Genomic DNA, 24,403 nt, shown 5'->3' with positions numbered 1-24,403 from the left:
ATTATTTTAATTCTATTATATATTTTTTAAATTATGATTCTAGAATTAAATAATAAATAAAGTTATAAATAATCACCCAAGCTATGTCAAATCATTTTTATATTATTATATAATTGATTATAGCAAGTAAAACCTCAAATAAAATTTATAATTCAATAATTATGTAACAAAACTACTATAATCAACAATATCAATTAAAATAAAATTTAAAATAAAAAAAGAATAAAATAACAAATTAAAATAAAGTTAAAATAAATTTTTTTCTGAATATTAAAAATTTTGATTAAAATTTAAGATAATGATTTGTGATTTATCATATCTAAAAATTAACCCTCCATAAAATTAAAAATCAAACAGCACCCAGCAGGCCATCGCCCAACGTATTTGAGAAGCACGTCCGCCTCTGCTCCTCCTCATCTGTTTCGCCAATTTCAATTCCCAGTGTCACGATTTCTTATGCCCGGCGACCTCTCTTGTATTCAATTCACAGAGTGATTTTTGCGGCCATGTGCTCCTCTCCTCAGAAAATTCAAACCCAATAATTTAATGAGAATAACAAAACTACCTTAAATACATTTAATTGAAAAATATATTAAAAAATCAAAATAAATATAAATAAAGTTTTAAATATTTAATTCTTGACTTAATTTTCAAGTATGCCCATATTCTTTTTATTTGAAATAGTTTCTATTAATATCTTTTAAATTGGATCTAGAAGATATAGATAGTTAAAATCTAAAAGTTGAAAATTGACTAATAAAATTAAATAATATTCAATTAAATTCAATTAGTCTCAAATAAATATTTAAAAGCCTAAATTAAAAGGACAAAATATATAAAATTATCATTCACCATATCTATATATTTATTTATTTATAGGTCCCACAAGTTGCATAATAATTGGCTTTCAGGTCTCTCAAGTGAAACATAGCTTTGATACAACTTGTTAGATTATGTAAATATGAGTGTACTTAAAATGATGCATGTGGGAAGTCTCTCATTGAATAATTTTGGATTTCAAACATGCACCAAAACATGTTTTCAGGTCTTGGGCAAACCAGGTTCTAACAAAGGAGAAAAGATTAACTAGAAGACATCATATCTAACCTAAAGCCTCAACGCTTGAGTTAATGGGTCATTTTTTTTATTATATATTAGTTATTAAGTTCAATTTTATTTAATGTGGAACTTCTTATATTGTTTTTAGTTCACTCACACCTTCAAGTGTGAATTCACAAGCTCTACATATCAAATATGCCCCTGAATATCAAGTCCATGCACCAACAATCAAGGCCTTCCTATAACCAAGGTTAGTCACATTTTGGACTTCAAATATGTGCACAATAAAAGGCTTTTAAGTTTTGACAAGACTTGAACTTATACTACTTGATAAGTTGTTCAAGTATAAGTATACTTAAAATGATTCCACAAAGGATAATTTTGAGCTTTAAACGTGTGTGTAATAACAAACTTTTAAATCTTAAATGAAATTAAACTCTAATACCACTTTATTATGAATGGAAAGCAACCGCTCAAATTAATTAGTTAATAAAATATTAACCTTCGTCTTTCAAGTATATTTGATCCCTACGGCCAATTTTGTTTCTAACTAAGTCCTTTTTATCAATTTTTTCAATTATATTTGAGTACTTTTTTGAGTTTGAAAATTTAAAATCTCACCCATACAAATATTTCAAACTTGATAATCCAAATAAGATCAGTTCTGTGATTACTTTGGTCTTTGATATTAATGGTGGACTCATAACGGTGACCGTACAAAGAATAAAATGATGAAATTGGATTCTGAGGATCGCTTTAAGAAGCAAAGGAAATGGCATTTGGTTTTATTACTTAAAGAGGACAAGGAGCTCACTTTTGCAAGTGACTTATATGCCTACTGAATTGAAACTCACCCTTGTGACTGTGAGTATGAAAGGAAGGGGAAGGGTGGAGGGTTGGAGGCTAAGGAAGGAAGGAAGGAAGGAAGAAGACGCATAGATGTGGAACTCTAGAACATTGAAGCGAAGGAGGAGAATAATGCCAATGAAAACGATTGAGGTAGGACATCATCCCAGAGATTGAAAATTTGTGGGTCCCATAAATTTGGGTGGAATAAATGAAGGTTACCACCAAATGGATGGAAAGTGGTAAATGCTACATCTTCTACTAACGATGAATTTTTTTTATACTATTCTATAATATAGAATACTAAATAGTTATTGAAAAATAATTCGTGACTAAAGTTATATTTTTATTTAAAAATAAATGCTTGTTGGGATTTATATATGGGAGAATTATTTTAAGGACCCATCTAAGACAATTAATCACTCCTAAATCCATTGATAACTAAGTTTAAGAAAATTACGACATAATGTATTGTCATTTCCTTGAGCTTGATTGTTAGTAAACTTTCGAGTAATTAATTGTCTTGAATGGGACTTAGATAAAAATTTTCCTTTATAAATCTTACAATGCTAGTTAGGATTTACCCCCTCCATTAAAAAATATAAGGTATTTTTAATCAAATCTCATCTCTTAATAAAGTAGTTACTTACTTTCAAACTAACCTTATCTTTCTATATTTATCCTTATTAAACATCCTACAATAAATATAAAGTCATTCATCAATAGAGGCACTTTTAAAAAAAAGGCAATGATTATATCTCAACAGACTAAAAAATACTTTCCATTTTTAAACATTTAACTCCTCAAAAAATATTTTATATTTTTAAACGTGTAAATTTTATTCTTATAATAATGATTATATTTCCAGGATATTTTGATTGGACTCGGCCATAGTCCCTTGGCATCATAAACTACTTCTTCATGCAAGTTCCAATTGTACTTGTTTCTTTGGTTTGGAGTTGGAATTAAAAAAAAAAACACACACACACACACACACAGAGTTTGAATCTTTGTGGGACTGTGAGCTGCGACCCAACTTGACTCTTCAGGTTTGAAGTTAACCAAAGTCATTAATTTTCTAAATAAAAGCACCTCAATTTTTATTAACGGAATTGAATCTAGTAGAAAAGAGATTAATACTTCATAATTTAAATAATTTTTGCTATATATGTTCCAACGACTTGTTCCCAGGTCTAGAACATGTTCCAACAATTTTTCACGCAAGTCTGAGTGAAAAAAAATTGTTATAAAAAATTATTTAATTCTTTTTAACCAGGACAGTTTTTTAACCAACTGGTTCGGGAATTGCTTTGTCAAACGACAGCTTTCGTGGAGCCCTTTTTGTTTTTTCGGGAGGGGAATCCCACGGTCTTTTGACGACATCATTTCCAATAGACAGTTGTCTTCTTGAATCTTAATGCCTTGTTTGTTAACAAGAAGTTGGTATGGGAGAAGTGAGAGTGGAAGTGGAACCAATAAAATTATGCGTTTGGTACTATAGAAGTTGGTTCTCCATGGAGCCTGGTTCAATCAATTGGGCTCCATGCCTTACCCTATGATAAAAGCACGGTCCTGAAATGGAAAAGAAACTAGAAACAGAAAAGAAGGAGACAAGGAAGAAGAGACAGAGAAGAAGGAGGCGAAGGAAGAGAGAGAGATAATTCCACTTATGCCATAATGGTTTTGCGGAAACGCAGGCACATACAAAAGCTCCAGCAGTATGTGCCTATGAAAAGACAAACAAGGACAAAACAATAATATAAAAGACAAACGTATCCTTTCTGCACATAATATCATATCAGTGCTTCCCCCTTAACATCCTTATCTTCAAGGATGATGAGCCCGTGCAAAAGAAGGAAACCGAGTTGCAATATCCACCCAGAATTCCCATGTGGCAGCATCTGGAGAGTCATCTTTCCAATGAACTAAGACTTGAGTCACAGCACGGTGTTGACGTTGAACCATGCGATGATCAAGAATAGCATATGGTTCTCGGGCTACTGTCATATCTCCAATATCAGTTGGAAGGGGCACCACTGGTAGTGACGAATTCGGGAAATATTTCAGCTGAGAGATATGGAAGGTAGGATGCACACGTGAGTTAGGAGACAGAGCTAAAGTATATGCAACTTCACCCACACGAGCTAACACTTGATACGGACCAAAGTAGTGAGGACTCAACTTTTTAGAGGTACGACGAACTATAGACATCTGACGATAAGGTTGAAGCTTAAGAAAGACCCAATCACCCACTGAAAATGAGTGGTCTGTACGATGACGATTGGCCACTTGTTTCATACGGTTGACAGCAGTAGCCAAGTTTTGCTGAAGTTGCTGCAGAAGGCGTTCCCAAGAAGTAAAGGAGCGGTCAATAGTTTCCACAGATGACTCGTAAGGTAAATATGGTAAATGAAGAGGTGGTGGTTGGCCATACATGATCTCAAAAGGAGTAGTTCTCGCAGACGTATGAAAGGTAGTATTATACCACCATTCTGCCAATGGTAGCCATTACGACCAGTCACGGGGGTGCTGCCAAGAGAAGCTTCATAAGTACTGTTCAAGACAGCGGTTGAGCACCTCAGTCTGCCCATCACTTTGAGGGTGGTAGGCACTTGACATATTCTGTTCCACTCCTAAACGCAACAGAAATTCACACCAGAATTTGCTTGTAAAGATAGGATCTCAGTCACTGACTATGTTGGCAGGGGCGCCATGAAGTTTATATATATTGTCAATGAAAAGTTAGGCCAATTGAGGAGCTGTGAAAGGATGAGCTAGTGGAACAAAGTGGGCGTATTTGCTGGGTCTATCAATAACAACCCAGATGGTGTCTTTGCCCCCTGATTTTGGGAGTTTCTCAATAAAGTCCATAGATATGCTCTGCCATACTCCTTGAGGAATAGGTAATGGTTGCAATAAACCCGGATAGGCCACAGTTTCATATTTACAGTGCAAGCACGTTTCACACTGTTTGATAAAAGCCTTAATATCAGTCAGCATGGCTTTCCAATAAAAGAGAGATTTAATTCTCTTATGTGTGGCAGAGATCCCTGAATGCCCTCCTTGTGGACTCTCGTGTAGCCACTGTAAAATGTGTTGCTTCAGCTGGTGTTGTCCTGGACCAATAACTAATTTCTGCTTCCGAAGTAATATGTCAGACTGCCACTGATATTTCAGATGAGAGTTTGCATCTATTTTCAAATCATGTATAATGTTTTGAAGTGATGGATCAGTAGCCCATTGTTCCTTGATACAGTCCCACAACTCAGATAAGACTGAAGAAACTGATAAGTGCAGGAGTTCCCCATGAGTTGCTTTAGATAGAGCATCAGCTGCATAATTCTTAATCCCTTTTCTGTACTTAATGTCATATTATAGACCCATTAATTTGGTAATCCAGGTGTATTGAGAAGGAGTAGATAATTGTTGTTCTAATAAAAATTTGAGACTCCTTTAATCTGTCAAGATAGTGAACGGTTGAAGACACAAGTATTGGTGCCACTTTGTCACAGCATGTACAATGGCTAATAATTCTTTGTCATACACAGACAGTAGCCAATTTTGAGGGGAAAGTACTTTGCAAACATATGCAATTAGGTGGCCTTTTTGAGTAAGCACAGCCCCAATTCCCACATTTGATGCATCTGTCTCCAATGTGAAAGACTCATTGAGATTTGGTAATGCCAATACTGGAGCACAAATCAAGGCTTCCTTAAGGGTACAAAAAGCTTGATCTGCCTCAGGTCCCTAATGAAAGTTATCTTTCTTCAATAAATTTGTGAGTGGTCGAGCTATAATCCCATATGACTTAATGAAACGTCTATAATAGCCCGAAAGACCCAAGAACCCACGAAGTTTCTTAATAGTGTGTGGTGTAGGCCAAGCCTGTAGCGCTTGAAGTTTGGTTGCATCTGCTGCTACTTTCCTATCAAAGATAGTATGGCCAAGGTATTCAATCTTTGTAACAGCAAAGGCGCACTTAGAGCGCTTCACATAGAACTGATTTTTCTACAAAATATCAAAGACTACTTATAAATGAGTTACATGAGAATTAACATTAGGGCTGTAAACAAGTATGTCATCAAAAAACACTAAAACAAATTTTCGCAAGAGGCCATCAAAGATAGAGTTCATAATGGCTTAGAATGTGGAAGGAGCATTTGTGAGACCGAATGGCATCACCAAATATTCATAATGTCAAGCATGAGTTTAAAAAGCTATTTTCTGAATATCTTCTTCCTGCATACAGATTTGATGGTATCCTGAACGAAGATCCAGCTTGGAAAAAATTTGAGCAGCTACTAATTCATCTAATAAATCATCAATTAGTGGAATTGGAAAATTGTCACGAACAGTAGCCTTGTTAAGAGCTCTATAATCCACACACATGCGCCAACTACCATCTTTTTTCTTAACCAACACTACGGGGGAGGCAAAAGGAGAAGTGCTATGTTGAATGATTCCCTATTCAAGCATATCCTTGATCATTTGCTCAATCACATCTTTTTAAAAAGCTGGATATCAAATTAATAGGGTTGGTTCCCTCTTTTAATATGATTTGGTGATCATGTTTTCCTCGGGATGGTGGCAGAGACTGTGGCTCTTGAAACAAGTTAGTATATTGATTAAGTAATCCCTCTATTGGAATAGGCAAGCTCTCTGTCAACTCCGCCTGGATGGTATGACATCCAACTTGAGCACAAACAGGGGTTATGTGAAGACCCAAAGCTTTAGGTTGAGCCTCAATTAGCTTCAACATTTTCTTCTCCCCAATGACACAATTTTTCCTTGATGCTATAGCAGTCAACTTAACTCTCTTACCATGCCACAGAAACTCCATAGCCAGATTTCTACAGTCAAGCTGTATAATTCCCAATTCTAGAAGCCATTGCATTCCCAACACCATATCACATCCTGCTAAGGGTAATAAGAATACATCAATTTCAAACTCTATCCCATGCGTACTCCATTTTAGATTTTGACATACTTGAGTTCCCAATAAAGAGCTTCCCCCTGCTACAGCTACAGTGAGGGGAGTAATATCTTGACAAGGTAAGTTGAGTTTTCTCGCTGTTCTTGAGTCTAAGAAATTATGAGTGCTCCCGGTATCTATTAGAATATACAGTGTGTGTTTCCCAATTCTCCCCATAATCCGCATGGTATTGTAAGTAGCTAGCCCATGCATTGCATTTAGAGAGATAATCGGCTGCTCTTGAGTCTCACTACTGTTTTCAGTGTGCTCATCCTCAGCTTTTATCAATTGAACTTCGAATCCTGTTTCTTCTGTATCTTCCCCATTAACTTCCATTAAAAATAACTGTAAACGTTATTTTTGGGCACAGTCATGACCAGGGAAATATTTTTCTTTGCAATAATAACACAAGTTTTTGGAACAACATTCTTCCAATTCTTCAGCTATTATCTTCTGTTTGAAAGTCATGTTGGGTCACCCCAATATACCTCGTTCGCCACCATGGGAAACTAAAGCACCTCCATGAGAAGGGGTCACTTTTTTCCTATCAACTTGTGGCCCTTTATCTTTACTAGTGTGAGTCAAAACTCTCAACGGCGTAGGAGTCGATAGGAGACCCTTTGACTGATTAGAATAACTGGGAGGGCTACTGTAATTTTTACTCGGAATGAGATTCATCGTGAACTTATGTAAGGAATCCAGATTTGTCTCTTGCAACTTAGCAAGCTTCAATGCCTCTAGTAGAGTTTGCGGTCTCAACAATCGCACACTCGATGCGAGCTCGGATTTTAACCCCCCAATGAAACAACTAATCTTCCTTGATTCAGAGAGATCTAACTTACACATTAACTCATCAAACTCCTGCTGATAATCAGTTACCTTGCTTGTTTGTCGGAGGTGCATCAAGTCCTCCATTGGGTCATCATGTAATGGTCCATAACGCATACGCACGGCTTCGACAAATTTAGGGCATGGTATAAGACTAGGGACTCCTCGTTCATAATGCTGAAACCACTTGTACACATTGTCATCTAGAGAAATACTAGCTATTATAGTCTTACGAGTCTCCGACGTCCCATCCAATAAGAAATAACGCTCGTACTTGGCAATCCATGAATCAACATCAGTTGAGGAAAACTTGAGAAAGTCTAACTTGGTGTAACGGGTTCGAACCTGATAATCGTCACGTCTTTCACGTTCTCGCCCTTGCTGTATATTAGCAAGCTGTGAGGACAAATGTTGCAGAAGGTCTTGCATCCCAGTTACTTGCGTCTGCATTTGTGGTAGTCCCTCGAGTTGAGCTTCTATCACAACAAAGCTTTGATCCATTTCTTCCCTTAGACGGTCCTCTACCTCATGTTCAGCAACCTGTGAACGTGTAGCTTCTGCCATTAGGATGCGGTCTGCTCTGATACCAATGATAAGAGCACAATCTTGAAATGGAAAAGAAACCAGAAACAAAAAAGAAGGAGACAAGGAAGAAGAGACAGAGAAGAAGGAGGCGAGGGAAGAGAGAGAGAGAGAGATAATTCCACTTATGCCATAACGGTTTTGTGGAAGCACAGGCCCATACAAAAGGTCCAGCAGTACGTGCCTATGAAAAGACAAACAAGGACAAAACAATAATATAAAAGACAAACGTATCCTCTCTGCACATAATATCATATCACCCGATGGTTCCATCGTCCTCCTTAGGACTCTTTTACCCCTGCCTTCTGCCTCTCTCATAATGTTCTTGCAAGCTGTAACCGACCCTCCACGAGCGATAGCGACAGCCCTTCGCCAGCAACTACCGCTTGATTCTCCAATAACCCGAGTTTGCGATGATTCTCCGTCGTCCTCCGCCTGAAAAACATATCCGAAAACTACATCTTTCGGTGAATACCACTGATTCTCCACCATTAATGAGGCTTGTGCATGTGAGTTCCTATCTAGCCCAGCGTTCGCTTGCCAGTTCATGTTTGAATCGTCGAACTGTACTCAAGATTTATGGTGGAAGGGTCGATTTGAGTTTGGCAACATTCAGGCACAATTTGGATGTTTATATTCTTCAACTTCAATATTTAATTCTCTAATTTTCATTACATTTTCCAGCAATAGATCCTGAAATTTGGCTGGTTTATCATGTTTGGGTATTTGAGATCTGGTGGATGATGAACAAATCCTGGTTTCTAGTGGACAGTGAACGAGGAAGGAGATGACTTAAAAAAAATTTATGAGTATTTTGGTATTTTCAGAATATAATTATATTTATTAAATATGATTCATATCTCATTTATACTTTTAAATCCCACCTCCACATCCACTTCCAGTTTTATCCTCACTCCCACTTTCACCAAAAACACTTCTTCGTGGCAAACGAGGCATGAGTGTTAGCCGTAGCGGAAGCAATTCTCAAACGGAGTTCGGAGATCACAAGGCAGGCAGCTTGGGAACGAAATATGAAGCCGTTAGGATGGTGGCTGATGCTGGTTGGCACGCTCCGATTAGCCTCCGTCTGGTTCGGTTTCTTTGACATTTGGGCTCTTCGACTTGCCGTCTTCTCTAACACGGACAGTAGCTTCTATCCTCTCGACTTCCACTATTTATTGAGTTTCTTGCATTTCTACAATGCTGCTTATTTTCAAGCACGCATAGTCAGTAATCTGTAATTCCCTTAGATCCACAGTGGATTTCTGGAATTCAGCCTGTTTATTTTTCTAGGAGTCACTTTCGTCAATGAAATTATCTCCCCACGTTAGGGTGTGGAGTGTGGACACCGTGGGTTTATAGTAGAGGACTTTTTCTTAGGTAGCTGGGGACAGTTCGCTACTTCAGCGGCTGCAACGGGTTGGGTGTATATTCGGATCCCAGAGTTGTTTGCTGTGTCAAATAAGTAAGAACTCATCAGATCTTTTAGATCCCTTCTCTAAAATTATTCTCTTCAAAGAGTTTATTTATATGCACAATGCAAAAATATTGAGCCCGCTTTTTCCTTATACCAGCAAACAGGGTATTTGCAGATTTTCTAGAGATCTTTTCCGTGTGAACATTTCCAACTCCGATAGTGCATTTGTGAAACTTGTTTTTGTTAACTGTTTTTCAAATTAGTTTTTTCACTGTTCCCTTTCTTTTCACCAATTCGTTTCTTAAAGTGCTATTTTTGAGCTCAATTTGCATTACAACTATTTACCATGCCATCCAAGCACCTTGACAAAGCATCGTTTCCAAGTTTGCTGGGGTGCAATAAATTCTGAAATAATATTCTCCCATTTTGTTGTTTCCATGCAACAATTCTCGTGTTTTGTAGCATAATAGAAATCAATGGGACTATGGGAGAAATAGAGATGCGAACGGTTTTTTTCAGTTATAAATGTGCTGAAAATTGTGTTGAATACAAAGCAAATATGATGTTTCGAACATGGTGGAATTTCTTATACCTTCGTATTGATATTTTCTAAATTAAAGAGAAGATGGATGCTTGGGTTGTTTCCTCGTTGGAGTCAAATTAGCTGACCAACAAAGTTGTAGAAATTCAGCTGTGACCTAAAAAGGACAAAAAAGTAACAAAAAAACATCTGATTTCGTCAAGTGGTTAACCAAATAGAAACTTGTCATTTAGTGAGAGGGTGTTGCACGAGGAAGATTTAACTTGTCTTGTAATAAGATATGCAGGTTGGATTGCATAGATAAGGAAATTTAGCTTGCTAGACAAAACAGTGAATCTGCTATAGGATTGAAGCATTGGGAGCTAGTTCATTGGTGCTTTCAAATTCCAGAGTATTTCATATGTAGAGGTCAGGGACCTTTTTGCTCATGCAGGAATGCTATCCTCGTCTCTGCTTGCATTAGCTACTAAATCCCCAAGTTTAAACACAGCCTGCATGCATCCTGTTCCCATGAGCCTATTGGTTCCCCTAAGATCAGCATATTAAAACATATAAGGGCCCATTGATATCCTTACCTAAGGACTAATAAACTTACAAGAGCGCTTATTAAAACAAAACAAATAACTGTCTCTAATCGATCTGGTGTAGTCAATTAAGTAATGGCAAGCAAGGTGGCATATTATTCTATTGGAAAACTTGTGAAGTTATTTGTATTGACTTTGGTTTTGAACATGATCCTACTAATCTAACGAGTTTCAGAGGACTGATAATACTTGTTAATTATTTTGTAGCGTCTGAAGTTCATGGACGAACATTTGGAATTTGGACATTTTTGACCTGCACTCTTTGCTATCTTTGTCCATTCGACCTTGAAAATAAGCCTCTTTATCTGGATATTTTCTTGTCATTCATCTATGCACTCGGTCATTTCTTGAGTGAGAATACCTGATTTATCACACGATGGCAATTTAAAACCTGACAACCGTTGGCATATTTGCAGGTATGAGCATTTCTTTACTTGTTTAGCACCAAATTGACGTCCATTATATTTCAAAAGTGTCTTGTAGTTTAAGAATTGCTTGTTATTTATTTATAGGCTCCCCTGAAATAAACACACTGCCCATAATTTGAGGAAAGGAAAAGGATAAAAGAAATCTGAAGCGAAATGCATTTGCTTTGCTGTATTCTTTGCCAGTTACTATCATTTGGATAGACTTTTGAGCAGGTGTATTATTTCCTTGTTCTAGGATTTTGTGTTCATGACTGGAAAGTACCACTGTTATTCTAATCTTCTAATTTTCCTATCGGGGACTTCTATAATATGGATGGGCCAGCAGTGGAATGCACACCAGAAGGTCCACTTAAAACACTATTAAACAGGATTAGCAAGTAACAGATTATGCATAATTTTTAATCATACGGAGTATTTAAACCATGACATATCCTTCTAGTTTATTTTATGCTTATTTTCAATAGAATAGTGCTTGAGCCAGGGTGAGTAAAATTTTGGAGTTTTGCTCTCTTGAAAAGGTGGGACTAAAGTGCATTCATGGGTTGAAGGTGTTGTGCCCTTGTAAACAAAGATACGTGGCTATGAATGCCTCTTTGATTTTCATGCGCCACGTTGAAGGGATGCTTTACCCACTTTGCATTCCAACGTCAACAAGGCATAAAAACTTCAAACATCACCTAGAAGTTTCAAGAATCAGAAGATCGGCCTGACATTTTCCAGGATTTTCTTGAAGGCACTTGCTTTAATAATCAAGTAAGACACGGATCTTACGATAAGCCATGGATGACTTTCCCATTCGAGTCGGACAGTCTGTAGACGCAACTCCTTTACCAACTTCTGAATGAGGATTCAGGAAAAAACCAACAACGTTCATTTTCAAACGCTATTTGTCTATATGAACTCACAGATCAGCACCATTAGAGTCGTTATGAGATCTTACAGTGTGTTTTCTTGCCTGATAAAGCATTCCAAAACCCAGAACTAACACAATAGCTTTTGGGGAGGACAAGGTTTACAAACACTGGGACGTTACTCGTACACATTTTGGCATTTCTCTCCAAATCCAAATAACCCACCAGAGCTTTTAAGAAAATCAACTTCATCTCAGTGAAAATTTCGTTGGCGTTGCGGTTTTTAGCTTTTATGTATTTATAATTATAATTTTTGGGTGAAAGTTACTTGGTGACTCGATTTAAATTCATTTGACTTAAAATACATTTAAAATTTTAAGTTATATACATAATGTTAGCCAAAAAAGATAATATGTTTGAAAATAAGAAGAAATTAATTTAGATCAATTTTTATACAAGTATCTGATGTTCATTATTCAATATCATGAATGTCTCCAATGTTATTGATTCCAGAAACTAGTTTACTTGAAGCCCCATTCAAAGAAATTGAAGTAGAATAATAGAAGAATGAATCAAATTTGCTTAGAAATAAAGATGACAACTCATGAACGGTGAAATTCCTCTGCTGATAATAGTTGACATTTGTGCTATTTCCTCAGGTACTTGGGGAAATGAACAAAGGCTAGGAATTATTATAATAATAATAATTATTATTATTTCATTTCAGCATCCAGCTGGCTTGGGTCAGTAATGGGCGGTTTTTGGACTGACATCATTCGAGGGCCTCAAGGCCCATTTAGAAGCAGATATTGCTTTTCCATATTTAATGCCCATTGATTCAAACCCAAAATTTTCTAGGCCTGTATTTTTAATGTCGTGTAAGGTATTCAGAGTTCAGACGCCACTTTTTTCTTTAATTTTTCTGCGAGGTGGTGTGGCGATAACTATTCAAGGATTCCTTTTTTTTTCCCCCTCCCCTCTTAGGACTAAGGTGTATTTTATCTTTAAAGTATTCTTTGACGAGCACCTAATGCCATAAAATATTTGTTGGAATATTTTTGTTCCTAAATTAGTTAAATTGGAGCATTCTTTACTTTACTGTTGAAAGTAAATTAGGCGGGTCTTATGAAAAGATGAGAAAGTTATTCTGAGTAAAGCAATTACAAGCTTATGTTATTATCAGTATATAAAATAAACAAACAATTATAGAAATCTTATTATTTATAAGTTATAAATGGTATGCTGATAAAAAAAGAGTTATAAATCGTATGACAGTTCCCCAACTCCACGTAACAGTTTTATTTTTTCTGTAGATATTTACGTATTTCATTGACACCCTATGCCTCTAAAGATAAATATGATTTTAAAAATATCCTAAATTATTATATATACAAGAAAAAAGAAAAACGTTAAATCCCTGGAAGCTAATGCCTTTTTCAGTATCGTTAATGTCTCCAATCTTCTATACAATTTATGTTTTAGGGACAATTTATGGTCGTTTCTTTTCTATCTGAAGTGATGGTTGATTACTATATATCGAAGGGAGAGATTATATTATATTTGAATATTGTTAAGTTTAATTGAAGTTAAAACTCCAACGTGACTTTCTTTCTCGTCGAAAATCGCAATTCCATGGCGAATCCAAATCCCTGTAGCCTAAACTTATTTGAGGGAGAGCTTCTTGAGATGTAGTGCTTTTGCAACTGATTGCCCGGCATGTCTGGCCTTGTTTGAGTTGTTTGGGCTCATTGAGCCGGACACTAAGTCGGGTTAAGTCCCGCCCAGCCCTGCTCGAACATATATATATTTTTGTATTTTTTTTTAAATTTTAAGTAATGAGTAATTGTTTTATAATATTATATTTGTTATTATATTTCAAGTATCATCTTGTTTTCATGATTATTATTTATTTTTTATGATTTTAGTTTTATTAATCATTTTTTAGTTAGTAATTAGTAATATATAAAAATAATAAATACTTTTTAATCATATATTTTTAAAAATTATTACTTTTAATCTTAATGTTAGTTCTACATAAAATGCATCTTAAACAAAGGTAATTACATTTTTTGTCATTAAAAAAAAGCTTTTTTTTATTATTTTAAAATTTTATAAAATAATATCATTTGAACGGGGCCAAACCAGGCCCTTGGCTGAGAGGAAGAGTAGGAAGCACCACTTGACAAAAGAAAATGAACGTCCAAAATCCAAATCTTTACCATGTCATGGCTCCTGGGTACCATATTCACTACTCGCATTAAATGCCTCCCTGTGCAACTGCGACGGTCATTTTAACAGCAAAAAGACTGTCCTTTTTTTTTTGGCCTTTTGCTTTATCCAGTTCGGTGTAACAAGGAAAGGCAGTGAAAGTGCACCCATGAAAACCTCGAGAATGGTCTCACTTTTTTGAAGATCTACCAGCCAAGAAGCTTCCCTTGCCGTAATTACCATTAGAACCGTTCACAGAACGAATGACGCATACATTTGTTGGAGATGATAGCCACTTTGAATAAACTGAATTTGTTTTTTTAACACAGAAAAGAAGATTGCGTAAGCTGTCGTGGCTTGTGTAAATCTCTTGGAGGTGGGCTCTGCAGCTCAGCCTCTCTAATTCTGATACCCCAAATCTTGTGGGGATATGAAAGGCAGGGGCGGTCCTGACCCAACGCTCCCACTCTTCTCACTCTCTCTTTCTGCCAATTTGCTCAAGTCCAATCACAAACCTTCACGCTCCCGCCTTTTCAGGCTTCTTTAATAACTCACAGCCTAGAGATAGCTAGAGACAAAAAGGGTCAGAGTTCTTTCTCCGATTCATAATTAACACAATACTCCCCATTACAATTCTAACATTCTCGTCCAAAAACAAAAAAAAGAAAAAAAAAAAAAAAGGCCATACAAACTCGGAGCAAACTCTGCTCTATTCGGCCCGGGTGGGGGGGGGGGAGATGAGTATTTCAGCGAAGTGATACATACAAACTTGTCGCCCCCAAAAAATGAATGGGACTTGTTTGCAGTTTGAAATTTGAATCATGGATTGAAAAAGTAGTTGCCACACTTGCACTTCCAACTCATGGGTTTGTAGTTGGAAAGGTCATCGCCTCTTGAGTGTGTAGTGGCTCTTGTTGCAGAATGTATTGCTGTCGCTGTCGAACTGTGGCTTTGGACCTGGGGGATTATTGGGATCTGAACTGCTTCACAATGTCCACAGCTCGTGCATCTTCCTTCACACCTTGGAGGCCTTGACCCTATCTGAGCTTTTGATTCCTTTACCAGCCCCTTCTCTTCTTCGATGCCCCTCTGAATATATACAATTACGAATACATTTTCAGTTTTGGCACATATTTTATACTTGTTGCACAGTAAAGAAGCTTATGTAACCATGTATGAGGAGGGAAAGGACCTCTTAATTACCTTTGACGCTTCTGTTAACCTGGGAATTGCTCGGCCTGCATGCAAAAACGTACTAGAAAATCAGCAAAGTTACGTTGGACACTTGGATATGAAAAAGCTTGGTTTTTCTGCATTAAAACAAGGGTACATAGAAGTAACCTTACCTTCAGCCATGAACCCTTTTTGGGCGAAGATTGAGGTTGACGCCAAGAGAGTTAGCAAGCATATGATTACTCGTATATATTTGTGCCAACAGACGCAGATTTGATCGCTGACCATTTTCTCTGAGAAAGAGACTGCAGGTAAGAATGGAGGAGTTGCTTCTGGTGAGTACAGAAACTTAAAATGCGCGCCAAAATAAGACGTAAGTGGTAGTAGTAATAAGTAATAGTGCATGAGTGCACTCAGTGTGTGGGAAGCAGACAAGCCATTTCTGCGCCAGAATTTGACAAAGAGAAAACTCAGATGGTGGAAGCGGAAGGCCAAATGTTGTGACTTTGTTGAGTGTTCAGTTTGAAATAAACCAAAACCCGGAAGCTAAATGTGCATGACTTTGTAAGAGAATGAGAGATGAGAGAAAGAGAGAGGGAAGATAAGTGACAGCAGAGAAGCAGTGAAGCTGAAATTCTGAAAAAGGTAGGGTCAGAGATTGAATGCCACCTCCATTATGCAAAAAGGATCACCTCTTCTGAAGTCTGATGCCTTATATAATTTCCCCATCAATTGAGAGCAACGCGGTACGTGGACTGCAAAAGCAGTAGAGTAGGCCAACATTTGACGTTGAGAGAAAGAAAAGAGCTATCCTCGTTTACCGTGCCGCCAAACAACTTCGACTGTGTCGTCATATACTTCTCCATTTTATTTATAAAACACATTTTAAAAAATTTATTTAATTTTTTTAAGTTATAGTATAATTTTTTAAATATTTTTTAAAAATATTTTAAATTTTTTCATGAAAAATATAATATCACTTTTTTAAATTTATTATATAAAAATATATTTAAAATGTTATATATTTTTTATTTCTTTTACTTTTTTTTACATTAATATTAATAAGATTGGTAACAATTATTTATAATATGTAATCCGTTCTGCGCAAAGCTGAAGGCAGAAGCAACCACATGAACCAACCCTAAAATCCCAATTTTGTACGACAAGTTCACAAAGTGGTAGAATAGCAACAGGACGGACATCATGGCCTCTCACATATTCCTCCGCCCATATATGTATAAAAAAGTTTTTTAAATTTTTTTTTATTTTTAAATATAACAAATTATTAATAATTTTTAATGAATGAACTATTATGTTCTTATTAAATAAAAAATATAAACACTCTCATTAATTTATTTTAAAAAAATTCTTTTTTTATTTATCATAAATAAAAATAAAATTAAAATGTTATCATGTTTTTAATTAAATAACTAACTTCTATTAATTTATGTCATTTAATTAAAAATATTTTATATGAGGTAGAGGGAGTATTTGATACATTCATTTTTACGCTTCCTTTAGTGAAACTCTGCCCATCCCCATCCCAACACGCCAACTCTGTCCCATTTTTGCCAAGTCAAGTCATGCGGAGTCCAGGTATCTATATCTACAATGTTACCCGTTTACACCCCCCCCCCCCCCAAAAAAAAAAAATGTTGAACTACAACGTCACAAGCAGTAATTAGTACGGGGAGAATTTTAACAAAAGACTCTTGCCCATGTTTAATTGTATTTCAAAATGATACATTTTTAAAATTTTACTACAATTTAAAAATATTAATTTGATATTAATTTTTAAAAAAAATAAAATTATCTTTATTTAAATTAATATCAAAACTTTCCTACTTCACTTATTCATTCACTTATCAAATATTATTAATTATTTTATTTCACTCATTTATTTGTCTAAAATAAAATCAAGTGAAAGTCTAATGATAAACAAGTAAAAAAAAAATGAACAAATAAAGTAAGAAAATTAATAATAATTTATAAATAAATGAACAATACATAATATAGGAATTAACATGTCGTATTAAGATGATTTAAACGCTTGAAATGAAAATAAGTAAAGTAAAGTAATTAATTATATTTTGTAAATAAATGAACAAGTGAAATAGAACCATTAACAAGTAAAGTAAAAAAGTTTTAATATTAATTTAATATCAAATCAGTATCTTTAGACTGCAATAAAATTTTAAAAATTTAGAGGTTTTGAATGTAAATAAATTTAGCTAAGGGTCTTTTGTTGAAATTCTTCCATTGGCATATCATAGATTCATCTTACAAGCAAATTCGGGCACACTAGACGATTGATATTCAGTTTTTGGGGGATATATCTTTTTTTAAGTAGACTTGGTTGAACAAGCTCTACTAAAAAGAATCCGTAGTGACATATACCATCCCATTTATACAAACTTCACGTTCCTGTTTAATTCATCTAAGGTTGTTTTTTTTTTTTTGGTAAAGATGTAAATTTGGCCTTATAGTATTTTTCAAGAAACATTTGATAGCTTATATTATTATATGGTACAAAATAAATTAAGAACTTTTAAAAATAAAATATCCAATAACCTGCCATTAATTGTAGCTGACGAAAGTTATGTGAGGCTCACAATGACACGTGACACGACACATCAACACGGTAAAAATGTAAATTTAGTCACTAACTATTTTTTGAGGAGTACTTGATAGCTTATACTATAAAAAAAATAAACAATTCAACACCTTTTCTTCAATTTTGATGAAACACCATTTATTTTTATGTTTGTAAAGCTCACAAAGCATTAATCTTTTCAATCTTTTTGTCATTATTCTCAATCTCATATCTGAAGACATTCATGAAAATAATGCCAACAAAGTAAAAGAAATAATTCATAGTTAAATTAAGATAGAATCAAGTTTCTTTCATACGTAATAAAATCAAGCTTCTACTTTATTGACACTAACCTTGTGAATGTCTTAGGATAAGAAATCTTTGAATTTTTTCTTGAGCTGGAATTGAGAATAAAAGCAAAAAGATTAGAGAGATTAATGCTCTATAGGTCTCATAAGTATGAAAATAAATGATATTTAATCAAAATTGAGGAAAAATGTGTTGGATGGTTTGTTTTTTAATAATAGAAGCTACCCAGTGTTTATGAAAAAAATAGTTCATAATTAAATTTGCACATTTACTATGCCAACATGTCATGCCTGTGTCATGTCACGTGTCATTGTGGATCTCATATAATTTTCGTTAGCTAAAATTAACAGCCACGCTATTAGATGCTCTATTTTTTAAAGTTCGTGATTTATTTTGTATCATTTAATAGTTTAAGCTATCATATGTTTTTTAAAAAATCATATATAATTAAATTTGCTACTTTATTTTTTTTAAGCCAGATTCAAAGCTAAATTTATTGCTAGATATATGGCATAAATAAATGAATCCTCATTGTGAAGCTGGTCATCAATTATCTTTGGAATAATTGCAATTAGATCCCATACAAGGGAATTAATTACTGCAAGGTTTATGACAACTAAATAATAAACTGCATTGATTAATGCAGTTTAGTTTAGTTGTCAATAGATCTTGCAGTAAATAATTATCAATATAGTTTAGTTCAATTAAATGATAGAGCACAATGACGTCTTGCAATCTATGTAACCTACTCCCACTTAATGGGATAAAGACTTATTGTTATTGTTGTTGTATAGTTTAGTTCAATTATCAATAAACCTTACAATAATTAATTTTTTTGTGTGAGATTTTAACATCATTCTCCCGCTATCTTTCATGAGAGGAATTGGAAGGGACACGGTGGGTCTGTTAATATTGAACGATGAAGATTGGACAGTTGATACTTGTGACGAGTGGGTGAGGGGACTGAAGGAGACATTGAACTTGACATTCGCGTACTGTTGGCACATCATGTGCTCTTGTTATTTCAGCATGACACGGAAATGTTGATAATACATAAATTTTATGTACAATTTGATATCACTCTTGTTTTGGTCCAAAAAAATATGCGTGCGTGTGTGTGTGTGTGTGTGTATCCTCTTGTTCCCCTCTTCTTTCCTCTAAATTTACTGCTTCCTCATCATTTTATATTCCGTACAATCATGGGACGTGCCATTAATAGAGTTTCGTTTTTTTTTTTAAAAAAAAAGGGGCGGGATTGTGGATATTCATAGGAATCCAAGGAATAAATTCAACCATTCTTGGGTCATATTAAATCTTATGTACTGTACACCTAGCTATGGAGTCTCTCTTAACACTCTTCTTCTGTTAACTAATCGAAATGCCATTATACTATAGTAGATACGAAAATTCCGAAGTGAATCAAGTTTAACCCTACTCTGTCATATCTTACGCCTTCATAACATACTTCGCCGTACTGATTCAATCCGAATGTCAGGATTTATTACTTACTGAAGGCAACTAATGGTGTGGTGGCCAAAAAGAAGGAAAATTACAGGTAAGAAGATAAAATTAAATGCCACACATTCTTTCTTCTATATCATTAACACTGTTATTGTGTCTGCACAATTCCTCTTCCGAAGCTCCCTTGTATAAGAAAGGGCTCAAACAGAATAAAATAGCAGGGGAACTATAATTCAAAATTGTCAATCATATGCTGGATAACGTCTGCTCCGGCAGAGTTGATACAGTGGAATTTGACCTGAATACAAGTGAAAAATAAGATGATGTTAAATAATTTATAGAATCAGCACAGACTGTACAAGCATACAAATTGCACGCGTAGTGAAGAACCTCCATGGTCCTGATAGTTTTCTAAAGAGAGAAACAAAAGCATTGCGATTCTTCAGCACAATTAATTTCTATTTCAAGATAGAGAACTTGCCTGAATAGTATTATGCGCTAGATATTTCTGTCTGCTGCCACTGAAACTCACATCAATGCGATCCCAGCTCATTTTTGTCAAGCCTCTTATCATCTCCTCTGGCAAGTGTAGTTATATTTTAGTAAAATGATTGAGAATATTGCTCAGTGTACATCACCAATGCTTCCTCTTCAATCAGAACCAGAAGCATGCATGTTGGCCCCTAATGAAAATAACAGAATTCAAACTATATAGACTGCACCATCAAGTTGTCTTCACATTATAGCATTCAAATACAACTAAGTTCAAAGATCTTGTCACTTGCTCTTCCCAAATTCCACGACGTCATTCAAAATTTTAAAGCATAGAATTAAAAGGACAAGCACCATATACAGAACATTTTGACTAGCCAAAACCTGAGAGGCTTCAGTTAAGTACTCTCACTTGTGAGTTCAAAAAGGTGAGCGTACCTTCCAGGTCAATTTTATCGGGCCCATTAACGTTGGTTTCAGCAAGAACTTCCTCAGGAAAATTAGTGGGATTTGCTGCCTCCACATTTACAATATGTGGATACTTCTCGTGCCGTGGAAGATTCTGAAGTAAAACTTGTAAGTTTCAATACAAAAAAAAAAAAAAATTCTAAGTCGCTGAAGAAAAAGATTAATTACTATGGGCTTGGGGAGTTCTTTCCTACGCCTTAGAGACGATGTACTCCATCCCACAAGTTCTGTTATGGTGTCAAGTTGTTCATGTAAGAACTCCAGACAGGGTAACAAAGGAATGATGAGTCTAACCAATTATTAGTTCTACTGATTTAAGTTCTAGCCATCTCCTACATTAAGCAAGAGAAAGGGATACGATCATGACGAACATTTGCATAGGCAACACGCCGTTTGAAGGACTGCAAAGCAGATCTGCAGAGGAGAGGCAGAGTGCGTTACTCTTGATGATTCCCACTAGGCAAGCCAGTCATAAAAAATCAAATTACTCCCTCCAATCCTTAAATCCTTGTTATAAGATGTTTTCAATGTTTTCACACATCTAGAAAAAAAGTTATTACATAATTAAATTTGTGTAAAAGTAACGTAAGATTACAATTTTATCCCCCATTAATTATAGAGATGAAAAGGATAGATCATGAAACCTCTGCTCACAATTTACGAGATCACTATTAAAAGTAGGGATGTAAAATCATTAGATATTTTTATAAGAACATAACTTTAGATCCCTATATTTTGCTTGCATTTTGCTATTGATCATTGTACTTTTTTGGTGTTTTTTATCTTTGTACTTTTGTTTTTCATTATTTTGGGTCTTCTCTTGAATAAAGTATAGGATCTTGAAGAGATTTAAAACAATAAAAAATAAAAGTATAGGAATCAAAAATACCGAAAACAAGTGCAAAAACTAATAGCAAACGCGAGCAAAGTACAAGGATCTAAAATTATGTTTTTTCTATTTTTACATAACACCCTATAATTTGGACCAAGATTGTAATTTAAAAAACACTTTATATAAAGAAGACAGGGGATAATGAATCTAGCTTACAAAAATTTCATATCTTCATTGTCATAAACCATCTGAACAAGAAGTGGAGGCTTCCCCTTGTCTTTATCAGCCAAAAAAAGATGTCTCCCTGTCTTGCCAAGAAACCATGAAAAACGAGTTGCTGCTTTCTCCAGAGAGTGAAATCCACATAAAACCGGAACCTGAAGAAGATTTGAACCAAGTCCAAGGAAAATAGATAGATAAACGGAGCAACTTGAAAACGTGAGACCTCAGAATATTTAGGGACATTAAGCATAGAGATAAGAGTTTTCATTTTGCTTTAACCAAAAAAAAAAGGGTTTACACCAGCAAGTGTAAACAAGGAGACTGGAAGAACAGGGAATGAAGTGTCAATGCACATAGGGTAACCTGTTTATGACCTCTAGATCCAAGGTGTGGCGTTGCAGAGGTTATGAAATTTAAGGGCTCTAGTCCTGCAATTTTTCCTTCAGATTTCCTTTTATGGCGTGCTGGATCCGAATTGTGACTTCCAGAGTGTCCATTCTCCCGAGCAATTTCCTTTGAAATGTCCCTCTCATAAAGCTTGGCTATTGCATACCTTGCAACCAGGCCACCTAAAGAATGACCAATAAATGAAATTTTCTGAACACCTGGGTGACGCTTTATAACTGATATGACCTGGGAGAAGAAAAAAGAGGGGTGGAAAATTTTGGATTGTTACAGCAGATTCAAAAACCCAAAACCCCCTTGAAACATTATAGATTGAACAGAGTAAACCATATGAAATTACAATTTTTGGACAAAAAGAACATGAAATTTCAAACAATTTGGTTGGTTCCTAATGAAATTCCAGATGCCAAGAAAGTAATACAAGCTGCTTAGCGACAATGTCATAGCTCACCTCCCCAGCTAGTCTCTCTCCCATCACATCAATACCATCAAATGTCAGCATAGAAGAATTACATTCACTGCCTGCATTGCACAATGGCATACGCATTCAATTTCATGATGAAATAATCCAAATCATCTCATGATGGAATAACGGTAGCAATATTATACGGACTTACAGTGTACAATAATATCATATGGATGCCTCATGAGAAACTGCTTTGCAGCAAATTTCCAATCCCGATCACTGCGAAAAAGTAACAGAGGTTAAGCATAACATCAGGACTGTTCTGTGCTGTCGATAACTAGAATTAATAAACTGCACAATCATCACGATATAACAAAAACTTAACAGTTAAAGTATCGATCATCAATTCATCGTATTATATATGTATTTAGATAAAAGGATGAAAAAGGGGGTGGAATTTAACCGAGAAAGGTAAGTAGGACTAGCCTGCCTATAAGACCATTGACCATTATAATCAAGTGAGTGGGATGGGGGCGCTGTCCAGAAGCATCAACAACCTCCAAATCAAAACTTTTCCCCGTCGCATCGTGTTCGATTCTGAGACAGCTAAGCTTCGGCATGTATGAATTCTTTTTACTCTTCTTCCTCTCCTTTAATCCATTGAGCTCCTTCTTCTTTGATCCCTCTGCTTCTTCAACCCTTTGTAGTCGTTCCCCATCTAGAGAAGCCATGAGTGAGGTCGGAGAACAGAACGATACTGAGTTGCTATCGTTCAGTTTTTGCGTGTCGTTTCGATGTGGGAGAGCGAGAGGTAAAATAAGGCCCGTTGGAAGCAGTTCCGGTTAATAGATTTCACTGTGCTGATAGAAAAATCAGTGCCAGGGCTGAGGAATCGTGATTCAGAATAGTCAATATGGGTTCGCGACCGATCTTGTGCTAAAATATCTTCCGTCGTATCAGAGAAAGAAAAAATGCGGAGGATGGGGCTTGGACCTCCATTGCTAGTCCTCACTCCGAGGCAATGCTGCCCATCGATACATTCAATTCCTTGACTCTGAAGTTTTCGTTGACGTTGCTTTTTTTCTTCTCTTTTTTCAAGCACGCCGCGTTCAAAATCTTCCACTATTTGAAGCCCATGTGCGTGTCTGAATCAAACAAATTTGTAACTGAGATTAGAATTAATTGAGATTAACAAATTAAGGTAAAAAAATAATAATTTTAATTTAATTTATATTTGAATACTTTTTTTACAAGGCAGTTGAATAAATTAAATTTTATTTGAATGATTTAATTTAAAAATCAATTGAAATGTATAATAATTAAAATGAATATAAGTTTTTATATATATATTTTGTTACTAATTTGATTATTTAAAAATATCAAACTTAAAATTATAATTTTAAAAATAGATTAAAAATATAAAATAGCATGGAAAATAAAAAATATTTGTTTAGAGCTTGAACATTTGTAGCCTCTTAGGTGTAGAGCTGGAAAATGGGCAGATCCGGTCCTTAAAGGTTCAAATCCTTAAGTTTGATTTTCTTAAAATACCTCATTTTTTAAAACTTGGCCCTTATATAAAGGGTTAGGATCAAGCCTGATAGCACTTATTATTATTATTTTATTTTTTAGAATTTAATATTTTTTATAATATTTCATATGTTTTTTAAAATATAAATTATAATGTTTAAAAATTAAAAATAAATAATAGAAATTTTAATTTTAA

The 24,403-nt window shown here is 35.2% G+C and overlaps 2 protein-coding genes across 5 annotated transcripts; both read right to left on the bottom strand.

Moving 5' to 3' along the window:
- Positions 1 to 15,104: 15,104 nt before the first annotated feature.
- On the bottom strand, positions 15,105 to 16,035 carry LOC129299186 (EPIDERMAL PATTERNING FACTOR-like protein 2). The gene is made up of 4 exons (XM_054937641.1): positions 15,923 to 16,035; positions 15,663 to 15,794; positions 15,520 to 15,554; positions 15,105 to 15,405 (listed from the first exon to the last, which is right to left on the bottom strand). The coding sequence occupies exons 1-4, from the start codon at positions 15,927 to 15,929 to the stop codon at positions 15,136 to 15,138; spliced, it is 444 nt and encodes a 147-aa protein (XP_054793616.1). The 5' UTR covers positions 15,930 to 16,035; the 3' UTR covers positions 15,105 to 15,135.
- A 3,920-nt stretch (positions 16,036 to 19,955) lies between these two features.
- On the bottom strand, positions 19,956 to 23,754 carry LOC129299185 (putative lipase ROG1). Of its 4 annotated transcripts, XM_054937636.1 has the most exons (10): positions 23,164 to 23,754; positions 22,889 to 22,956; positions 22,723 to 22,793; positions 22,230 to 22,499; positions 21,861 to 22,021; positions 21,171 to 21,226; positions 20,981 to 21,039; positions 20,783 to 20,906; positions 20,334 to 20,431; positions 19,956 to 20,150 (listed from the first exon to the last, which is right to left on the bottom strand). In XM_054937636.1, exons 1-10 carry the CDS (start codon positions 23,406 to 23,408, stop codon positions 20,079 to 20,081), a joined length of 1,224 nt encoding a protein of 407 aa, XP_054793611.1. In that variant the 5' UTR covers positions 23,409 to 23,754; the 3' UTR covers positions 19,956 to 20,078. The 4 variants fall into 4 exon arrangements, with proteins under 4 accessions (XP_054793611.1, XP_054793612.1, XP_054793614.1 ...); XM_054937637.1 differs by lacking the exon at positions 20,981 to 21,039 and having other exon boundaries at positions 21,184 to 21,226; XM_054937639.1 differs by lacking the exon at positions 19,956 to 20,150 and having other exon boundaries at positions 20,339 to 20,535.
- Between the last annotated feature and the right edge of the window lie 649 nt (positions 23,755 to 24,403).

The sequence above is a fragment of the Prosopis cineraria genome, unplaced genomic scaffold, assembly GCF_029017545.1.
Source record: "Prosopis cineraria cultivar Desert tree isolate PC_DT_omini unplaced genomic scaffold, ASM2901754v1 PC1067, whole genome shotgun sequence".
Lineage (NCBI taxonomy): Eukaryota > Viridiplantae > Streptophyta > Magnoliopsida > Fabales > Fabaceae > Prosopis > Prosopis cineraria.
The sequence above is the reverse complement of the archived record's forward strand: the minus strand, read 5'-3'. Positions and strand labels throughout refer to the sequence as shown.

Bases quoted from the DNA above. Each gene is read 5' to 3' on its own strand.
- LOC129299186 (XM_054937641.1), bottom strand. The intron at 15,555-15,662 runs GTAAGGTTACTT...TTTTGCATGCAG, and splicing joins AAAAGGGTTCATGGCTGAAG to GCCGAGCAATTCCCAGGTTA. The intron at 15,406-15,519 runs GTAATTAAGAGG...GTATATATTCAG, and splicing joins GGTTAACAGAAGCGTCAAAG to AGGGGCATCGAAGAAGAGAA.
- LOC129299185 (XM_054937636.1), bottom strand. From the start codon at position 23,408: ATGGCTTCTCTAGATGGGGAACGACTACAAAGGGTTGAAGAAGCAGAG. The intron at 22,794-22,888 runs GTAAGTCCGTAT...TGTGCAATGCAG, and splicing joins ATATGATATTATTGTACACT to GCAGTGAATGTAATTCTTCT. The intron at 22,500-22,722 runs GTGAGCTATGAC...TTCTTCTCCCAG, and splicing joins GAGAGAGACTAGCTGGGGAG to GTCATATCAGTTATAAAGCG.